The sequence below is a fragment of the Falco biarmicus genome, chromosome 6 (assembly GCF_023638135.1).
Source record: "Falco biarmicus isolate bFalBia1 chromosome 6, bFalBia1.pri, whole genome shotgun sequence".
Classification (NCBI taxonomy): Eukaryota; Metazoa; Chordata; class Aves; order Falconiformes; family Falconidae; genus Falco; species Falco biarmicus.
In genome coordinates this window covers 54,558,050-54,573,995 of record NC_079293.1, presented here as the reverse complement: position 1 = coordinate 54,573,995, position 15,946 = coordinate 54,558,050, and the positions used below count along the sequence as shown (strand labels likewise).

At 42.5% G+C, this 15,946-nt stretch overlaps 1 protein-coding gene and 3 non-coding genes across 4 annotated transcripts; all 4 read left to right on the top strand.

Annotated features, from left to right (window-relative positions):
- Positions 1 to 1,202: 1,202 nt before the first annotated feature.
- On the top strand, positions 1,203 to 5,315 carry RPS12 (ribosomal protein S12). The gene is made up of 6 exons (XM_056343957.1): positions 1,203 to 1,343; positions 1,482 to 1,533; positions 1,939 to 2,055; positions 3,739 to 3,841; positions 4,342 to 4,443; positions 5,229 to 5,315. The coding sequence occupies exons 2-6, from the start codon at positions 1,520 to 1,522 to the stop codon at positions 5,289 to 5,291; spliced, it is 399 nt and encodes a 132-aa protein (XP_056199932.1). The 5' UTR covers positions 1,203 to 1,343; positions 1,482 to 1,519; the 3' UTR covers positions 5,292 to 5,315.
- LOC130152003 (small nucleolar RNA SNORD101) lies at positions 2,785 to 2,859 on the top strand. The gene has a single exon (XR_008822844.1). It is a non-coding gene; the product is annotated as a small nucleolar RNA SNORD101 (small nucleolar RNA).
- Positions 4,189 to 4,275, top strand: LOC130152011 (small nucleolar RNA SNORD100). The gene has a single exon (XR_008822852.1). It is a non-coding gene; the product is annotated as a small nucleolar RNA SNORD100 (small nucleolar RNA).
- On the top strand, positions 4,766 to 4,897 carry LOC130152010 (small nucleolar RNA SNORA33). Its single transcript, XR_008822851.1, has one exon. It is a non-coding gene; the product is annotated as a small nucleolar RNA SNORA33 (small nucleolar RNA).
- Positions 5,316 to 15,946: the final 10,631 nt, after the last annotated feature.

The window sequence follows — 15,946 nt, the reverse complement described above, 5'->3', positions numbered from 1 at the left end:
GATGGGCATTGTAATTTTTGTGTGTTTGGGTGCTTACTAGGGTCTGAGCAGTATGAAAGAGATTACATGTTCCCACCTGTACCCAATGGGGTACTGCAGTTGGGGTTGCAGTTTAAGTTTCAAGCAATATACAGCAGTAGTTGGGAGGTGGCCATATGCACCTTGGAGGCTGTCAGTGTTAGTAACAGGCAGTGTTGTTCCCACTGTCTTTGCCCTTGGTAGCTTAGAGTGCAGCAGGAGTGCCCCACGCTACACTTCCGTCTCCGTGACTGTCTTGAGAGGGCTCTGGTTTGCTTCTGCCACTTCTAGACCTCTGTAATATAAAGGGTACATACCTGACGGCCTCAGAGTTGACATTAGCAGGGAGAGAGCCAGCTGGAACCTGGTGATGCTGCAGCCACAGGCCTTTCCCTGGGTGCAGGCTCAGCAAGGCTGTGCTGTGAGCTGGAGGCAGTCTTGAGCCAGCTGAGCTGCCGCCACCTTCCCTCTGTCCTCCCCTGCCCTGTCAGCCCTGATGGGTCACTTTGGCTTTGTGCAGAGCATCTCCTCACTACCTGGCTCTAGCCTACAGCCTGCCACTTGATGCCAGGAAGATCAACGAGGGACATATTGTAAAAAAGGTGACCGACAACATTAGTAACAGATGTGTTTGCATTAGCTACAAATCATGGCTATTTGTTACTTGTTTTTCTTATATTGTGTCACTATGTATTTTTTATGAAGATGGCAATATGTAGTAGACCTCCTAACAGCCAATTTCCAGTCTGGAACAGGACGGACAAAGTCCCAGCCAGACTGACAGAACCAGGGCATGTAACATGTTCGTAATGGGGTGGCCATGCTGCACACGCCACCAGCCGAACCACTTGTGCGCTGGAGAGGAACGGGAACATGCCATTGCACTTTTAAATAAAATTTCCAAGTTCCAGCTAAGTGCTGTAACCCCACTGAAAGACGGCAGGGATTTAACGTTCGTTCTCCATCTTCCTCTAGGCTGCCAGGTATTGAGGAACGGTGCCATTTGAAGCCAGACCACGTTAGTGGCAACAGGTGCACCCTACTGCCCTAGGGAAAATGAGGGGGCCCAGCCCCAGGCGGGCCCCAGCCCCTGGCGGCCCCCAGCCGGCTGCTGCAGCTGGCTCTCCCCCGGGAGCCCGCCCTCCCTGCGGCCGGGCCGGGCCGGCGCTGGCAGCGCGGGCGGAGGCGCCGCGGCGGGCGAGGGGCGGATCAGGCAGCGCGGCGGACAGCCCCCGCGCCCGCGCGGCTGGGGTCCTCGCCTGCTATAAGAGCGCGAGGCGGAAGGCCCGCCCCCTCTTTCGCTGGCGGCTTGCGGTGGTGCCGGGGTGAGTAGCCGTGATGGCGCCGGGGCCTGCCGGCCTGAATCCCCGCGGCCTGCGGGGCATCGCGGCGGGAGCGGGCCGGGCGGGGGCCCCGGGGCGGCCGGCGCCACTCACTGGGGCGGCCTGTGTCTGTATTTGCAGCAGGAACCCGGGCGGGGACAGCACCCACCGAGAGCGCCATGGCCGAGGAAGGGTGAGCGGGGCCGGGGCCGTTGGGGGCGGCGGGCGGAGGGACCGCGCGGGCCGCGTCTCGCCAGGCCGCGCCGCTCCGGGCCGGGCCGCGCGTTGCCTGCGCAGGCCCCGTGGCGCGGCCGCCGCGTGCTTCCTGCAGGCGGGAGGCTGGCTGCTCGGCCTGGCTGGCAGGGTCGCTGTGTGCGTGGCTTCCCCTTCTTGGTAAGGGAGCATGGGGAGAGCAGCTGGCTGGCTCGCCAGGAGGATTCAGTCTCTTGGTTTCTGTCAAGTTCATCTTTCAAGTGCTCTTTGCCTTGTTTTTATTCTGTATTTCTTTAACGATTGGATGCTTGCAGGTGAACGGGAAGCTTTTGCTTACACTTGCAAGATGTTGGCACGGTCAGAGTAATCTCTGTCTTGTCTTTAGCATTACTGCTGGAGGTGTCATGGATGTTAACACCGCCCTGCAAGAAGTGCTGAAGACCGCACTTATCCATGATGGGCTAGCTCGTGGTATTCGTGAAGCAGCTAAAGCCTTGGACAAGTAAGTGGTGCTTTCTCACTTTGTCTGTGGTGAACAGCAAAACTGGGTGAGATACATTGTGATGAGGTATGTTGAACACACAGAGGTCACTTTGTCGACATGTGTAGTTGTCAGCTTTTGCAAGATCATGTTTTTCTGCTAGTGAGTTTTGTCTTCTGTCTGTTTTGAGTGTTTAACTGTGGTCATAAAATACATATGCTAAACTCGGAGACTCAAGAATAACAGCATCTAGTGCATTAAGTTTTGTCTTTTTGTGACCTCACTGCCATCGAGTTTTCATGTGGCTTGGTTTTGTGGAGTAAATGGAATGATGCTTGCAGTGTGTAGCTTTGGAAATCTAGGGCTCAAGAACTTTGTGTTTTAAGAAGGGGAAAATGCCCCTCCAAATTTTCTAAGTTTTAATTGGGTTAATAGGTTAATATGTATGTCAGATTTAACCTGGAAGAGTTGGTTAGTTTTTATGAAGAAAACCTGAAATCCATAGCTTGCCTTAGCTTTTTTGCCAGTTTAATCTTTTTTTTGTTGTTGTTGCAGCTGTAAATAATTGCGTTGGTACAATATTAAACTTGTCATACATGAGCCAACCACAGTAATTAGTTAGGGTTTATCGGTAGGGTGAAGTATTATATATGCACATGTGTATATATATATATGTACATACACACCTGTTTGTGTGTGTGTCTGTATACAGGCACATTTAAAAATAGTGCTTAAGTGTAATGCTACAGTGTTTGGCTGATGACTTAACAATTTGTCGGATACCCCTTCACTCGACTTATGAGTGAAAACAGTGGTCTGACAAACCTGTATGCAAAAAGCTCTTAAGACAAGGTACCAAATAATGAAAGAGAAATACAACTTAGACAAGCAACAGCTAGTTTGTAGGACTTCTTTTGAGTTCAGCTACAACTTTATATGCTGTGTGTTAAGAGGATGATGAATGTATAAGATCGATATACATTTGTGTGATGGTTTTTGCTTGGAAGCAAGAACCACCTGAAACTTTCCAGTGAAACCAGTGATGAAGGCCATAGAGAAAACTGACTTTTTTGCAGTGGTCACATTACATTAGATTAAACATGGAAGACCTATACAGCTCTCTCTGTTGTCAGGTATCCCTTTGGTATTCTTAACATTGTACTACAGTATACAAAGATCCTAATTAGAATTGGGGCCCTGTCATAACAGCTTCATTGAACGTAAGTAGAAAAGATTGTACTGAAGGGGTTATAACAACTTGATACAGAAATTCAAGTTTTTAATAACTACAGTTCTATTGTTAAATTATCGTAATCTGTGGTAATGAAGAAAAAGCAACTTGCTACTTGGTTGCTTTCTAATACTGACGCCAGTCCTTTATTGGCCCTGTGTTTATTTAGTCATTATATCTTTTTTCAGAGCCTGAGAACTTAGTGGGATTTTTAGAAGCTTCTGAAACTGGAATAGAATCTGATAATAAAGCTAAGAATATCTGAGTAGACTGCTTTTAAGTTTTCATATACATAACGGTAGTTCCTATCAAAAGTATATTTAATATTTAAAAAACATACAGTATCTCAAAACTAAAAATTAAACTTAGGTAGCGATTGTCTAGAACTGCACATGCAGAATTTTGTGGTTTTGATTATAAAGGAAGTTTAAGCAGTGTCTGAAGTTACATTTGTCAGGTGTGGTTTTTTTTAGACGCCAAGCCCATCTTTGTGTTCTGGCTTCAAACTGTGATGAACCCACGTATGTAAAATTAGTTGAAGCACTTTGTGCAGAACATCAGATCAACTTAATAAAGGTGAGTGTCAGAACATCGAGACACAAGTTTGGAACTGTTATACTGCTTGAAATATAAGCAGCTTGTTTCAGTGTATAGAGACCTGAACATCTGAAACACTGAGATTTTTGTGTATGGCTTATCTAAGCAGAATTTCTCTTTGCAGCAGGTATTGTTTTAGTTCTTTGCAATTATCATAGAAACACTACAGAAATGGGATTTAAATGGCAAAGGATGTGTATCAGGTATTTTAGAAAGTTAAAGTGAATTTGTCCTGTATAATAAGAATTGGAATTAATGCTGCAAGTGGTTGTGGAGCATGGGAGGAGTCTCACTATGATTGTTTCTTCATATTAAAATACTTCGAAGCTGTACAGTGATGATACTTTGGCTCCCTCTGCTGATACTTGTGAGGAAAGCAGCCATCCGTTACCCAATACTTCTGAGTGTACAGCAGCTTTTTTCCTGAATCCAGTTATGTTAAAGTGGCTGGTTCTAATGGGATGCAATGTTTTACACAGGTTGATGACAACAAGAAACTGGGTGAATGGGTAGGTCTCTGCAAGATCGACAGAGAAGGAAAACCTCGCAAAGTAGTGGGCTGCAGTTGTGTGGTTGTCAAAGTAAGATGATGCCAATTACAGCTTATTTCTTGACTTCTGAAAATGAGCAGTAAAATGCCAGTAAAATGAGGTTGCTTTAGATAAGGGACTATTTAATAGAGCTCCTGGATTTTTATTTTTTAAAACAGCTGCTTTCCCCTGTTGATAGTGAAAATAAACTGCTTCCCTGTTCTATGTTCCCTTTCATGTTTATTTAAAAATACTTTTGCTCGTTTTGTGAATTAACAGTTGTCTCCTTGAAGTATCTATGCCCACTTGACAGTAAGTGTTTAAAGGAAAGACCTTTTAACTGAAAGAGATGAAGTTTTGCATCAGAAAAAAAATGCCAGTTAAATGTGTCTGCTCAACTTGAAAATGTTTTGCAGACCATATTTTAAAATGATACTGGTAAAGTAATGCCACAGTACGAGCCTTGAAGACTTTGTCTTTGAGGTCCCAGGAGATGGCTACATCTTAGCAATAAAGGCTAATGCCTTCTGCATGTGTTTCCATACTTCGCTGCTATTTCACATTACTTGGCTTTCTTTAAGCAGAAAATAAGAATTTGTTTGGATGCATACAGTAGGTGTTACAGTTGAGTGGAATAGTCCTTTATTAGAATAGTCTTCTTAGAGAATGAAGAGAAAGCATCTGGCATATTGCTTGAGGTTACTTGTATGGGCAGAATTCTGGGAATATTTTGGAACGCCTTGAGAAAGTGTCAGAGTCTCAGTTGTCCTTTTAAAAATTGGTTGTAAAATTTTGAATGGATCAGTATGTTAATAACGGGTTATCTTGTGTTGCAGGACTATGGCAAGGAATCTCAGGCCAAAGATGTCATCGAAGAGTACTTCAAGTGCAAGAAATGAATGGAAAATAAATTTTGAACTTGACTAGTGTGTGTGTGTTTTAATGTGTGGGTGTCTGGGGTAGTTCTTTGAGTTGCAGAGGATTAACATCAGAAGATAAAAGGACTTTGCAGGTCTTGGTGTAGTTTATTAGTATGTTAACTCTTGTCAACTTGCCAAAAAGATAATGGTGATCCTTGCCATTTGTATTCTAGGGTTTTGTTTCCTGTTCCTTCCCCCAGAGGTTACCAACTTGGGGAACTTGGCACAGCTGTTCAGTTGCAAAAATGCTGATTGAGAATTAATACCTTTGCTTGACAGTGCTTAGGCCTGTACTCCTGCAGGGATTCTGAGTAACTTTTTAGGGAGAGGCTGAAGTACTGCATCTGTGGTGAAAATTGGCTCCCTCTGCTGAAGCAAATGAGAACAGTCTTAATGTTGCCAAACTTCTGGAATGTTGCAGGAATTTTTTTTAATGCTATCTTAATTTATACAGGGAACTTACTTGATGCAAGATGTCATGTTATCATGTCGTGTGTGTGTCCTCCAATTCTCAAATTGTGAGTGGAATTAGATTATTATAAGAATTGTCTTGTACTTCTAGATTTGCTTACGTAGAAGTTGAGTATCAAGGTAGCAAAGTCGTTGAGATCTTGCTGCTCAAACAAGGCAGTGTTGAACTCTGACTTGCCCAGAGTCTTGGTTTCCATAGGAGTTAGATGATGTGCAGAACTTGTGTTTTTGTCAATTTTTGCAAACAAGGTGGGATTCAGACTGAAATACAAAATTACTTTATTCTCTCCTGCAAGTTGTTTTATGTCATTTTCTGGGGAGCAGCTGTCAAGTGGAGTCAAGGAATTGCCTGTGCTACACTGAGAAGTAGGACATGAATGCAAGTATGGGGCTGGGCACCTGTAGACCAAGGAAATGAGAATGTGTATGTCTTCTCGGGCTCTTCAGCTTGAATTTTCATTATAGTTTGTAACTCTTTTAGTTTATATACACAATCATTCATGTAGTGTGGATGGCTCGGATGCACTTGTAGCCCTCATTAAAGTTCTTCAGTCTCTTAAGTTTTGTCCCTGTCACAGCTTTCTAGTAGCTAGATGAGGTGGCTTGGATTTTTGACAGATTCTTGTAGGAATATTTTCAGGCGTGCCTCATGGAGTCACCTGTTCCAACTCTGATTAAAAATGTGTATCTTTGTGCTGAACTTATATATGTTCAGTCTTGTCTGAAATTCTCAGTGAAAGGGTTAAAGTAGCTTTTAACAGGTTAGTTAATATCAAGCAAGTATTGCAAATAGAGGGAAGTGAAATTATGAATGTTAAAGTTTTTATGTGGATGTTCTTGAATATAGTTGAAATTGTACAATTTCACTCCTGTAGATATGAAATAAGATCTGCAATTAAGTTTCTTTAACTTACTGGAGGTTTCTAAGTACTGAGAATAGGAATAATTTATAAGAATATTAATTTCTAAATGGATTTGAAGGACACTACTATTGAAAAACTCCAATTGTCAGTTGAGGGTGGATAGTAATTTTGAGTATCGGACTTGTATACAGAAGCACACTTCATCTTTTAGTCTGCCTTAAAAAGCTGCATCTTCCAAGAGTTTAGCACAAAATAGTTTTATTATTTGGTCTTCATATTTTTATACTGTTGGCAGCTACATTGTAGAGAAAGAATTCTCTGAAATGGTGTTGGCAGTCTTAACAGGATTTATGATTTGCTCTTCCTTGGCTGGCTGTTCTGTCAGAGTTAAATTCACAAAAGGATTTGGGATCCAAAATGGGAGTTCTACCTGTGTTTGATGGCCTGTATGTTGCTGAGTTTGAAAATTTTCTTAATTGAATATGCTTCTGTACCGGAACATTTACCTGCTAGTAGTAAAATCCTCTTAATGCCTTACATATCTGGATGCAGGGTAATGAATGTGATCCAGTAAGCCCCTCCAGGCTAGTAGGTGAAGATCTTTGCAAGATTTAATCTTTTTGATTCTCAAACTTGAAGTCTTTGCTAAGTCTGTGCAGGCAAACTGAGCTTTTTCAGATGTTTGGCTTGGTGGCTAAAACACAGCTTTCAATTTTGTTACTTTTTTAATACAAATTGATCCAGGAGAATGGAAAAGAGTATAGCCCCTAATTACAGGTAACACTTCACTAACTACAAAGGCAAGTTGTTCAGGCAAGTAAATAATGTATAGATAGTTTTTGGATGTATAATGATGTCAGGTTAACCTGCTTAAGGCTTTAGGGCTGTTTGACACAATTTTGGTTGCTATTCAACTTCACAGAATATTCTGCTGCATATAACATTTTATTTTCAGTGTGAGAAAAATAACATCAAAATGGTTTCTATGTTTCATTTATATGGTGGGATACTGGAATTGCTACTTTAGCAGTAGCTGGGTTATAAGTTTCCTCTTAATTACCATCATCTATCATCAATTAACTCTTGGGAAAAGGGGATCAAGTAAGACCTGTAGTCCAGGAGCAAGTTTGTTATGTGGTGTTTCTTTTGCAACAATGAAATGATAGCTCAATATAAGGTCAGGGCTGGGGGGCGTGGGGGGTGGTTAGGTTATGTCACCTTAACATTTTACACGTGGTAATGAATGTTAATACTAGGGAACTTTTTTTTATGCCAAGGTGGTGTGGTTTAACCCCAGCTGGTAACTGTACCATGCAGCTGCTTGCATCCCCAGGGGGATGGGGAGCAGAGGAGATAGAGGGGAGGTAAAACTTGAGGGTTGAGAAGATCAATTTAATAACTGAAATAAAATAAAACTGTAATAATGAAAAGGAGAGAGAAGGGGAGAGAGAAAATCCAAAGGGAAGGTAATTCCTTTTATTTTTTTACAGGTATAAAACCCCTGTAAGTGATGCACAATACAGTTGCTCACCACCTGCTGACTGATGCCCAGCCAGTTGCTGAGCAGCAATCACAAGGCCCTGGCCAGTTCCACCAAGTTTATGTACTGAGCATGATGTTCTGTGGTATGGAATATCCCTTTGGCTAGTTTGGGTCAGCTGTCCTGGCTTTGCTACCTCCTGGCTTCTTGTGCCCCTCCAGCCCTCTTGCTGGCAGGGCCTGAGAAACTGAAGCCTTTGACTTAGTACAAACATTACCCAGCAACAATTAAAAATATCAGTGCGAGATCAACGTTCTCACACCAAATCAAAAACACAGCACTGCACTAGCTACTAAGAAGAAAATTAACGCTTTTCTGGCTGAAACCAGGATACAAGATTTTGTTCATTGGGACTGAACCAATTCAATGTTCAAACCAATGAACTTCTGAAATACTGCCAGAAGGAATTGGGTTGGGATCTTTATTTTCTGATCTAAATGCTTGGTATCAAGTTAAGGTGTTTCCTGTAATCTTTCATTTCTTGGAAGTGACCTTAGAACCTATGCAGGGTCAGTGTTAGAGAACTGATTAAGACTCAGTTTATTTTATACTTGTACCTTTTTTTTTACTTAAATCACACACTAAGGATAGTTTTATTTTCAAAAATTTCCTGAGAACTAAATTCCACCTAAACTTTCTGGTTCACCTTCATCTTTTGTGAAAGTTAAATTTGTGTTGTTGGTTTTTTTTTTTTAAATTGGCCAAGGAATACAAGTGATTGCTAATCTTTCTTCATACTGGAAGACTTAGCATCTGCTTCTCTGAGACCTCTGCTTTGTAGACTAAAGAGACCCGGTTTCTTAACTTTTCTTGATAGATGGTATTTTTGTTTTGCCGCAGAAGATCTATTGATAATTGACGTGTCCTGCAGGATTTCAGTTAAGGTTTCAGAGGAGTAGACTTTGGATTGCTCTAAATTACAGCTGTCTGTATTAATCACCCTAAAGGTACCCATCACCTGTCCCCTGAAAGGGTGTGATTAGACAGCACTAAACATAGGACTGGGAATTGGAAAGTTCCAGGACTGACCCTGACTTGCTCTGTTGCTGATCATATTTAATGTTCCTTGCAGGTTTTCCTTGTGAAACAGGGATAATGCAGAATGGTGTGCTCAACAAACCATGTTTGACTTCTGGTTGGCAGAAGAAGCAGAATGGATTTCTTTTTCTGGACTAAAATAACCAGGTTTCAGTGGGTTTGCATGGATTGGTAGTCCTTTCCAGGCCTAAATTCTTACATTTCCATGTGAAATAGAAAGCTTACAAAGTGCTTTGAAGAATGCTGGTAACTCATTGTGAAGGTGCTAAGTACAGGCTTCTAGACACTATTGGAAGAACATCCTATGTGAGACTGAAAATAAAAAGGTACCTTGAGAACAGCTAAGCTCAGTTTGGTTTGGAACCACCTGTGTGTCATCCTGGCTAGCACTGCTTTTCTGTGTCTTGTGCATTTTGCGTTAAGATGGTAAAAGTTTGAGCGTCTGGACAGCACCACCGTGACGCATTTGCACAGTTCCCACTTCGAAGAGCTGTGGCCCTGTCTGTGGTTCCTGTAGGGTAGCTGGTTACACTTGCCCTCTGCTCTTTCCCATGACAGTGCCCGTTTTACTGTTTCAATCCCTTGGAGCCTGGGATAACAGCAGTGCTACTCCATGCTTACTGCATGCTAATTGTGGTTGAGGAGGAGGTGTGTGTGCTCGTAATGTGTAGTGGGAGCCTGAGCACTCACTTGAAGGTAATTTCTTATCAGGACAACTCATTCACATCAGGATCTCCCACTGTAATGTGCTGACGTGTTTTGCAGCAGCACAAACATCAGAGGATCAAGGCTTGTCAGCAGCAAATTGCCATGCTGTGCAAACACTTCTGCAGGCTCCAACCACTCCTTTGGAAAGCACTGTTTATTCTGCTTGCTTTGCTAAGAGAAAAGTCTATTTTCCACTCTTACTTAACACATGAAGTATTTTATGGAGGGTGAGCACTAATCCCACATGAAGAAACAATATATTTAGTATTAAAGCATGTAGCATCCTTGACACTTTCTGTAACAAATAAGCATAAGCCCTAGTATTGCTGAATAATGTTCCTGATTTACAATTGCCTCTACCTGTTTGGTTTTTTCTTTGTTTATACTACAGAACCTGGATATCCCAGCTGTAAGCCAGCGCCCCTCTTGTGTCCCTTGTGTCCATGTTACTGAACTGGTGCAAACATGGTCCCTGAAACATGCTCCCTTTCCTGGAGACCTCACGAAGGGGTCTCATGCAATGATGTAGAGGAACTCAACATACATCCATTGTCAGTCCTGCCTTTTGAGATGATGTGTTTGGGATGTGATGTGAAGCCTCAGTAGGATTTTTAATTTGCATTAGGCCACTGAACCAGACACTGGATGCTTGGTGAGTACAGTTGTGCCTGAAGGAAAACAGAAGTAATAGCAAATTATTTTCTCAAGGGGTTTAGACAGCAACATAAATTCACAGGAACTTTTTTGGCCATTGGTCAGCAAGCATTTGAGAGTCTCTTCACCAAATTGAGCAGGTGGACAGTATGCTTTATATAATGATGCCACACATTCATAATTTTCTCATGCACTGTCGTTAATTTTGAATGAAAGTCCTACAGAAACCCCTAAATCCACATTAACTGCTTCATGTAGCTGACCTGTTCTAAATGATGATATAACCTTTTATGGAAGTAAATCACTATACAAATATCTGAACTTTCAGCCATTGGTAACTATGCTTTCTCCTTTTAATTCCAAAGGGGTCAGAGTCATGTTATGTTATATGAACTAGTAGAAATTAACTTGAAAATCACTTTGACTTAAAACAGCTTTTCCCCTCCTCTTCCAATTCAAAAGCAATTGGGGGACTATATATAGTACTTAAGCAAAAGTAGTTATAATATTTTCACTGAGACCTGTGTGAGCAATACAGTATTAAACAAAATGTGGATACTTTCAATTTTGTTGATACTTTACTTTCAAGTAAAGTAACAACAACCATAATTTTTTAAAAAAATTACAATCTGATATAATAATTTTGTTTGTACCTGATTGGTTTGTTTAAAAAAAAATCCTTTTAACAATCATCTGATACTTCATATTGTTGACAGATTATCAGACACAAAGCAGAGTTATATAAAAATGTGTCTACAAACAGAAAAATGTTTCTGTACAAATCAACCTAGCTGTTTTGCTTATCTGATCGGAAGCTTGTTACCTACAAGGTAGTCCTTTAGCTCAGTCAATGTCAGGAATTCTTTCATCTTTGCTATAGCCTGACTGAGGCTAGTGTCTGTAAGATAACTTTTATTCTCTGAAGCAGAACAGTAGTTTGTATGTTGATACTCTACAAAAATACCAACACATAAGCAGTCAGATACTCTTTTCTAAAAGGAATGAAATAATAGGCATTTACGTCAGTGCCTGGCATGCCAAGTTCCTGCCCTGTAAAATTTTACAATCAAGTTATGAAACTGAAAAAATATATTTTATGCTGATGTGCAGAAAAATGTTTATTAAAGCAAATTTCCTGTTTTCATACTTCAAAAAATTGTAATTCCAGTATGCTTCATTTTTTCCTTCCCCCGCCCCGCCTTGAATGGTTCTAAGACATTTTCCACAGTGAAAGAGTTCAAATCCCTGTTAAAATAAGCTTTGTATATTGAGGACATCAAAAAGCCATGCCCCCTAAGTAACCTTCTATATTGATTGTATTGTTAGCAGCCAGTGTGTTGGATAACATAATACAGATGCTTAGGACAGGTTTAGGAAGGCAAATAGGAGAAAAAACCCAAAATGTTTCTAGTTTTAAGAGTATGTGTTTAAGGGAATGGAGGTCATGTTTTGTAGAACCCCTCCACAAAAAAATGAAACACCCTTAGATATCCATATATATAAAAGTGTTTTTATGTCAATACAAGCTATGGTATATATTCCCTTTTTCATCCATTTATTTGAACGGACAATATTTAAGTAACACCCTTCAGTTTTGCTTTTTTCAGGGTAACAAAATACAATGTTTGTCAGCACATGAAGAAGAAATGCCTTTATGTGCATGGAATTTAGCAAGCTACTGTACTTTAAAAAACATATAAATTCAAGTCCCATTTCTGCAGAGACTTTCACCTTACCATTCCTTCCATTGATATATTTTTTCCCCTCATGGCTATCTAACCATCTGTTTTTAACTCAGCACAGCATCTTTTAACATTTCCTTTTAAGACCAGTATGTCTCAATCCTTTCCTGATCATTGTGAACAGCATCATCATTCTGTCTGACCCTCAAGCCTATTTACATGTCCTCTACAAGCGGAAGTAGATTGGAATATATGTGCCTCTTCTACTTGCAATTGTGTGAAACCACTCCGAAACACTGTTTGCACATGAGCTATGCGGGATTTTGTATATATTCAGGAAAGAAGAAAAACTTTAGCCAAACTGGCCTACAGCCAAGAGAAAGGGGTAGAATTGCAGCACCCTTTGTATGGCTGTCACCATTATCTTATGATAAAATCCATCATGTTGTTATTGATGAGCTAGCATGGTTGTGAATATAGATAATGTTAGCTAGCCCTTCCCATAAGATCCTAATCACATTGTTGAGAACTTTGCTAAGCTTATTTTCCATGGCCTGAAATTGTTCCTTGTAGAGGGTCCCTCTCAAATATTTATATTTTTTAATGTCAGTTAAAGCAACATAGCTATTTCTGAGACTTCTGTTTAGTATAAGGTATTTGATAGTAGTTTATTTACTACTTTTTTTTTAAACCTCACCTAACGTCTTAAAATCTTTTGGGAAGTTCAAGTGTTTTTGTTTAGGGACTTGAGATGTAATGGGAAAGTGGGGGGTGGGGAGAAAAGGAGCACTCCCCGATGATGGATGTGGGGGGAGGACTGGATGTGTAGGAAGGAAAAGGCAGGCTGAGCAACATAATTAACAGTAGGTGGGGGCAGAGCAGGAGAAGCAAGAGGCCGAGTCAATGAGACACAGGAGAGTCCAGTGTTTGAGGCTCGAATGGCCCCTGTCTTACCATTGGTTTCTTGCTGATACTTTGCCACTGGTTTCATGGATGATTGTTTCTCATCATCCTCTAGCGCTGGTCTGTAAGGAGGATGACTGTCAAGGGACAGAAGAATTTGGTGGAAAAGTGACAATACATGCACACGTACACATGCATGTGCCGTTTCAAAGGCAGATTACAAGGCTCAGGATAATATTAGGGGAAAAAAAAAAGGCTTTGTGTGCCACCCTGTTCAAGTCTCTTGGCACATATATATTCTTTAAACATACAGTCATATGGGTTTTTTTTTCTACATTTGTCTTATGTCATTCAAAAGCAAAGCAGACCAGCAGACCCTAAAAATGGTCCAGGGCTCTGGCATGAAGGTGGTTGCTGTGCATATAAAAAACCAAAACCCAACAGAGCTATGGTTTTGTGGTTAAAAACGGTGGTGTAGATTTGCCTCTGTCACTGAGCCCACGTGCAGAGGTTGGTGAGGCATGTCGAAACGTTCACAAAGGAGGTAGATGGTGCGTATTTGGGTTTTGGGTGCTCCGACGTGCCTGTGCCTCGTTCTGTGGGAGCTAGGAAGGTCCACAGCTGCTGACGTTTTGGTGTAAGCACAGGAAGCTGCCAAGCCGGCCTTTCCCTGGAGAACTGAGGTCACAGAAGTCTCACATCGGCTGGGCTACGTGGATGGGGGCCTGCAGCATGTTGATCGTAACTTCGCGACGCGTGGAATGGGGAAATAATCCCCTTTGGGAGGCGGGTGAGGGCAAGCCCGCTTCTGCCTGTCGGGCCCCTCAGCAGGGGCGCGGGCCGGGCTTTGCCCCGCGCTGTGCCCGCCTCAGGCTGGGGCCCGGCGGGGCCGCCCACAGCGGCGGGGCCCAGGCGCGGGCGGCCGGGGCAAAGGGGTAGGCTCTGCGCCGCCGGCTGCCCGCAGGCCCCGGGCTGCCGCCCCGGCTCCGCCGCCGCGCCGGTCGCGCTTCCCTGGCGGGGCAGGAGGTGGCAGCCGTGCTGCAGCTGAAGGCCGCGGGCAGACAAAGGGCGCGGGCCCGCGGAGCGCCGGGCCGCCCGGGCGTCGCAGCAGCAGGTGCCGCGGTGATCCGGCGAGCTGGCGGCTTAGGAAACAAATGTGAAATGCGGCTCTTTAATGCCTTTGAATGTTGTCGATTTCGGTGCGTATTTTCCAGTGTTGTAGCGTCGTAAAATCCAAGTCAGTCAGATGTTTAGACTTTATGGTGTGTAGAAACGCGTTGCATTAACCGAAGGACTTTGTTGTACAGCTGCGACTCCTTTAATCAGTTTTTCTCGGAGCTGTACCGCATGGGACAGGCACGCTTGCCTGCTTTCTTTCACGGGGATGTTTAATGAGCAAGGTACAAACTGACAGGGGTGTGTGGGGTACGTCTGAGTAGCTGGCTGTTTGGAAGTTCACTTTGTCAGTGTGAATGGAAGTGCACTTTGTCAGCACCATCTATGAGACTGGAGAACGCCAGCAGCAAAACCATTCAGCGTTTAAAGGACAGTATAGACTGAAGAAAACAGCCAAGATAGGTGAAGGCTTTTTTCGTCATTTTCCCCCCACTGCCTCAAGTGTCTGATGTATTACAGCGTTCAAAGCGTTTCAGTATGCTTATATTGTATTCACACATATGCAACGTATTTGAAACATTCCTACCAAGGAGATTGCGGTAAAAACTGTAACGTGCAGCTTGCTGGGTTTCATTGTAAAGTAATATAATCTCCACATGTGTGAAGGCCAATGCAATATTTTATTTTTTGCTTACTCCAGGGAATGCAATATTAAATTTATCAGCTGAAGTATTTGAATGAGAACTCATAAATATTTTTTGAGGTGCATCAGTGGCATACACAGGGAGGGAGAAGACGTGCAGCACTGGGTGAAGAGGAAGCAGTTCATACTTTCCATTCTCCTCTGTCACATAACAGCCATGCATTGCCCTTCAGATGGGGTACCAGTAAATTTTCTCAGTCACTGAAAACAAGTTTTAAATTGGGGAGAATTTGTTAGTCACTGATTTTTATTGACAGTTCTTAAGTCTGTAGTACACTGACTTCAGCTATTCACATCGGATGCAGAGCTCTGGATGCCTCAAGGGAAGAGGAGAGGGCTCCCCAGAAAAGCGTTATCATTCTGAGACATTTCAAATGTGCAGGAGGGACTGCTGGCCTCTCCACTTTGCCTGATGCGCTGTGATTGCAGACAACCTAGCTGGACAAGGTACTGTCCAATCTAGGAGGAGTCTGTGCACTGCGTTAATGTAGTTCTTAATGTCCCAGGACTTAAGCAAGTATCTCTGCATGACATTATCCTGTGGTGTTGTGTGATCTGGTCTCTTGTCTGGAGCTAATTTGGGTATCCCCAGAACAACTCTGAGGTGCTTTAGAATAACGCAAGCCATGCTGAGTTTGCAGTTGTCATCGTTTGCTCACTGTGCAGCTGCAGGCAAAATTACCCGCATCAGGAATGGTACTGAGAACATTTTGCCACTGTAGAAAATCTTCATGCCTCCACATCTGCAGTATTGCATACAATAGGTCTCCACATCTTAAGAAAGGCATATTTTTTCTTGAAAAAAAAGTTATGGAAAAGAACATCTGAAGTTGTTACAAGAAAGTAATAACAGGCTTATGGTCTCACTTCAGTTTGGAGAAGAGGCTGAGGAGGGATGAAGCTGATTTACAGCATCAAGAAGTCGGTGCAGAAGATAAGTGCTAAACTTGTTTACC